Source organism: Drosophila sechellia, chromosome 2R (assembly GCF_004382195.2).
Source record: "Drosophila sechellia strain sech25 chromosome 2R, ASM438219v1, whole genome shotgun sequence".
NCBI classification, from domain to species: domain Eukaryota; kingdom Metazoa; phylum Arthropoda; class Insecta; order Diptera; family Drosophilidae; genus Drosophila; species Drosophila sechellia.
Genome location: NC_045950.1, coordinates 9,117,987 through 9,122,622, shown reverse-complemented (window position 1 = coordinate 9,122,622; position 4,636 = coordinate 9,117,987). Strand labels below are relative to the sequence as shown.

The 4,636-nt window shown below is 37.0% G+C and overlaps 1 protein-coding gene across 2 annotated transcripts; it reads right to left on the bottom strand.

The window, feature by feature from the left end:
• Positions 1 to 848: 848 nt before the first annotated feature.
• LOC6608931 lies at positions 849 to 2,044 on the bottom strand. 2 transcript variants are annotated; one of them, XM_002033609.2, is made up of 4 exons: positions 1,790 to 2,044; positions 1,568 to 1,723; positions 1,339 to 1,510; positions 849 to 1,272 (listed from the first exon to the last, which is right to left on the bottom strand). In XM_002033609.2, exons 1-4 carry the CDS (start codon positions 1,835 to 1,837, stop codon positions 1,112 to 1,114), a joined length of 537 nt encoding a protein of 178 aa, XP_002033645.2. In that variant the 5' UTR covers positions 1,838 to 2,044; the 3' UTR covers positions 849 to 1,111. The 2 variants fall into 2 exon arrangements, with proteins under 2 accessions (XP_002033645.2, XP_032571969.1); XM_032716078.1 differs by having other exon boundaries at positions 1,343 to 1,510.
• Between the last annotated feature and the right edge of the window lie 2,592 nt (positions 2,045 to 4,636).

The following is a 4,636-nucleotide window of genomic DNA, read 5'->3' as shown; positions in this document are numbered from 1 at the left end:
AATTAACATAATAAAGAGCGGAAACCACATTGTATAGAACTCGGCCAAAGTGTTAGGACCAGCTTCTTGTTGAATAAAAAGGTATACTAGATTTGGCTAAAAATGTGTAACTAGTAGAACAAAGCGATTCCGACCCTATAAAATATGTTAATTTTTTATCAGGATCACTATCCGAGTCGAGCTGGTTATGTCACTTCCTCTACACGACTGTCTGGAACTATAAGAGCTGGAATTAGTTGCAGATTAGATGCAGATTTTGATTAGTATTAGTCTTGCTAATTTCCATTGATATGCCAACAAAATATTCGATTTTCTCCCTCGTAATGGGTACTTGAGAGTCGAGGAACTCTACTTAAGCTTTCTCTTTTGTATTTCTAACCCATTCATCGCGAAATACGGCATTTTAATCCGACTTGTCGATGAATTAGTTGCATGCACATTTTAATGATATGCTTATACATTTGTGGGAAATCGTAATTTGTTCTTGTGGAAACAGATATGTAAATGTATGTATGTATAAGGTATATTTTACAGCTACCTTACGTAGAGAAGTTTTCCAATCATCTTTAAGGGATTACAAGTCCTTACAGGACTTTAAAGATCGAGCGTTACATTCACTAAGGCCTAAAACAACGCTAAGTAGAAACAATTTACTAGAATATTAACATCCATTAATATTGCAATAGCTATTTAGTGTCTATCTCAGCTTTTTAATTCAATCAACCTTGTTAAATCGGGTACATACATATATTTCAGTTGCCATAGTGCCATAGTTTTTTGGCGATAGAGTTTTACAAGATATACAAAAAATGAAAAAATGACGGACATAGTCGGCTATTAATCCTGATCAAGAATATATATCCTTTATATGGTCACTATCGTTTTCTTCTACCAGTTACACTTACTTTTCAACGAACCCTTTTAATCTACGATTAACGGGTATAATGAGCGCACTAAATATAACGCACTAAATAATAACATTATAATTATTAAAAACTACTATTGAAGCGTTCCAGTCTGTAGATTTCGAATGAATTTGATATTTGCACAGCGATGATTTGTTTCATATTAAAAGTTAAAACTTGTGTGGTTCTGTTTGAATATATTTATCTTATGTGAGTGTATAATATAATCGAATTATGGCTCGGTTAATTTCATAGGCGAACCAGTGCATTTGAATCATATATTTTCCTTCAGGAAAAGGAAGAATTTTCGTTATTTGAAAATTAATATTCTCTGCTGATAGCTTTTCCACAAATATGTCATGCCATGCTGAAACAGAAAAATATATATATTTAAAACAGTAGCGAAATGCAGATGTTTTTTGTTTTGTCTTACGTACGTCGTAGGGGCAGGAATGGTTTATATTGGAGGCGTCTTTAAAAACACCGAAGATGTACTTAGAAACGGGACTTGAGTTCTGGTTTTTCATAAATTTGCATCCGTCTACAGCTACATTGTAGAGAAAGGGCTTATAGCCATTCAAGCGCTTATAAAAGGCCGTATTAACCTAATCCACAGTTGATAGTTAAAGGAGCTGTTATGAAGTAAGTAAATAACGGCATACCTTAACTTGATTCACGGGAGTTTGGAAGAGGTTAACCTTAAGGGAAACGTATTTGTACGTCCGGTTCACAGATTTTAGGCGACAGTACTCGAAGTTGGAAAAGTTTCGATCCAATGACTCACACTTAAAGTTCGTTATTTCAACTAGAGAATGGACCTGCAACGTATGTATGTATATGTACAACCTGCAGTCATCATTTTCGTAGTTTGATTGAAGTTTTACCTTCCTGATTAAAAGCATGGTCACTAGAAACCCAACGGAAAAATGCATGTTTCTATTCACTTTGAAGTGTCAAGGTTTTATGGACAACTGAGCTAAATGCCAAAAACTAAGCTTTAAATAGTCGCTTATAATTGTCAAAGACAAATTACACTTTAATCGGCTATTACCTAAAAGAGCTATTAAATATTAAAAACTGATTAATGTTTTCAGATATGAAATTCTGTTACCTATGAATTTACAATTACAATCTGTTGGTGGGAAAACAAAATATAAAAAGGTTATTTGAAAAAGAGTATCTCCGAATACGAATCCAAAGTACTGCCAATATTAAGTTATTAAAACTGATATATTTTCAATACTTTTACGCTGCAGAAAAACATATTTTGAATAACATTAGACCTTCCATAATTTTAACATCTTGTCTTTACATCCTATTGAATTAAGCTGTGCTACAAATTATTTATGTATTCTAGATCAAAATAGCCTGTTGATACGGAATAAATTTAAAAACACCAAAATATAGCAAACATATAACATTATTATATGGCTTTATTCTACACATTGTGACAATGTGTATGAAATAAATTAAGCGTTTCCGACCTTTTTAAGTCCGTTTGACACTGCTTGACCACTCTACTGTATCATAATTTGGGCAAACTCAGTTAAGCACCCCTCTGCAATGTGTGTGGAAAGTGATTATGTATGCTGCCCCAAAAATGTGAACTGCACATGCACCTATGTAGCCACGTAGAAAGGCAGACACACGATGTTGCTGCGGGTGAATCCTTTAGAATCCTCTGGCAAAATGAATAATTAATGTTGCAACTGCTCTGTGGTTTTGTACGTGCGGTTAGCACAAGTACAAACGCAAATACACTGAAGTTTGGTGGGTGGGGATCGGGTGGTCAGAGCCTAATTACATTTACGTTTTCATGGGCCCTACAAAGGGGGGTTTTGGGTGATTCATTGACCTTGCGGGAGCTTAGAAAGTAATTTACAATAGTAAATAAATACCGAATGGGTTTTCATTGGGTTCTGATGCTATGGTTATTGGGAAAAGAGTGTCGGACAGAACCAAGTTCAAAAAAGTGTTTTTGAGTTAGGCTTATTGCTTGGCGAATGAGTAACGACGTGAATAAAATCCACAACGAACATATTCATAATTAGAAATATAGAATCTTATTTATAAATTACTATTTTATTTTAAGAAAGCTTTGAGTAGCTCTCTTTCTTAAATTTTGGTTTTAAATAGTAACTGTCATACCAAAAACTAAAAATTCTACATACAAGATGTTTTTGAGAATTTTTACGACACCCTTGCTTAAGAAGTTTTAGGATTGAAATCTATTGCTGTGGTTGATCTAGTTTTTTTCCAAAATCGGAAAACATATGATTTTTGAAAGCCAGCCTAAGCAAATCGAGTTCCATCCAGGAAAATGCGACCTATTGGCTTTACGCAGCGTGCTGAATCACCTCACATAACCCATGTCGCGGCCAAAATAATTTTGACAGGTGTACTTATTACGCAGCTCTGTGGCAATTACTTTCTGCCCGCCCACTTGGCGACCCACCCTGCCGCAATTAGTCGACAAATATACGCGCAAAGTGACATTTATGAAAAAAGGGAGCATAATTTATTCGCCAGCTCATGTGTGCGAGCGGGAGAGAGTACGAGAGCGACCGAAACTGAAGCCGAAAAAAAGGGGATTTCGTTAAGGGTATGAAAGATGAAAGATTTGAATTGCTAGCAAATCTGTGAAGCGGACTGAAATATATATTTTTCGTATTAACCCTCGAAAAAACGCGCACAGTTCTTCTCTTCTGCTTCTTTTCATTCTCCTCTCGCCGTGCATTCGTAATGAGCACTTGCGGTACTACGGTACACGATAATGCGGGGTATAGTATAGTGCTTGTGCCTATTCCGATTTCGAATCCGAGTCTCGACGCTCGAGTGCAAGATACCGAAAGGCAGCAACAACAGCCGTCGCTCACACAGATACTCACTTACGCTCACGCACACACACATACACACACAGACGTCACTCTGTTTGCTGTTTTTGTTGCTTTGCCCTGGCTCTTGCCGCCCGTTCATCGTTCCATTTACGACGCCAGCATGCCATCCACACAGCACAAGCACGAAGTGCCCCGTGTCCAATTCGGTGGTGGGATAGTTGATAAACTCTCACCCGGCTTGTGTCCATTTGCTTTGGTTTCTACGTTGTTGCTTCAGGTAAAAACAGAAAATTAATTAAATAAATAATAATTATATTAATGAGTCATGTCAATCAACTAAGCTAATTATCATTGTGAAGCATTTGTTTTTTTTTTATGCTGAGCATAAAACAGCAACTGCGTTCTATTTTTTATAAGAAAAATATATATTTAATATTAATGTTTTTTAATTATACACAACCAATTTATTATGAGTAAAATGCATGATTTCATTTCTTCAGCCAATGCAAATTAAGCGTTCTTTAAATTTTGTACTTGGTTGAAAGCAAAAGTAAGAAAACATAAAAACATAGCATACAAAAATATGGTCAACTGTTCTCTGCCATTTCCAACCGGGCACGTTGTTTTCCTCATTTCGCCTTGCGTGACTCGTCGCTGGGTTCGAGCGGGGGCGTGGGGGGATGGGAAGGTTGTTGGTTGCTGGGGGTTGGGGGGGCATGGCTTTGGTATTGGCATATTTTCTGCCGACGTCGGCAGAGGCGTCGCGTCGTGCGCAAACATGGCGTTGCCTTTGCTGTTGCTTCTTCGTTTTTTTGCATTTTGCCTGGCCAAAAGTGCGCTACCACACACACGCACACACAATCACTCACACAGAGGCGCACACGAGCAATATTT

Excerpts from the sequence above, each read along its gene's own strand:
- LOC6608931 (XM_002033609.2), bottom strand. The coding sequence starts at position 1,837 with ATGCATTTTTCCGTTGGGTTTCTAGTGACCATGCTTTTAATCAGGAAG. Across the intron at positions 1,511-1,567 it reads CTCCCGTGAATCAAGTTAAG|GTTAATACGGCCTTTTATAA; the intron begins GTATGCCGTTAT and ends ACTGTGGATTAG. Across the intron at positions 1,273-1,338 it reads TTCCTGCCCCTACGACGTAC|CATGGCATGACATATTTGTG; the intron begins GTAAGACAAAAC and ends TTTCTGTTTCAG.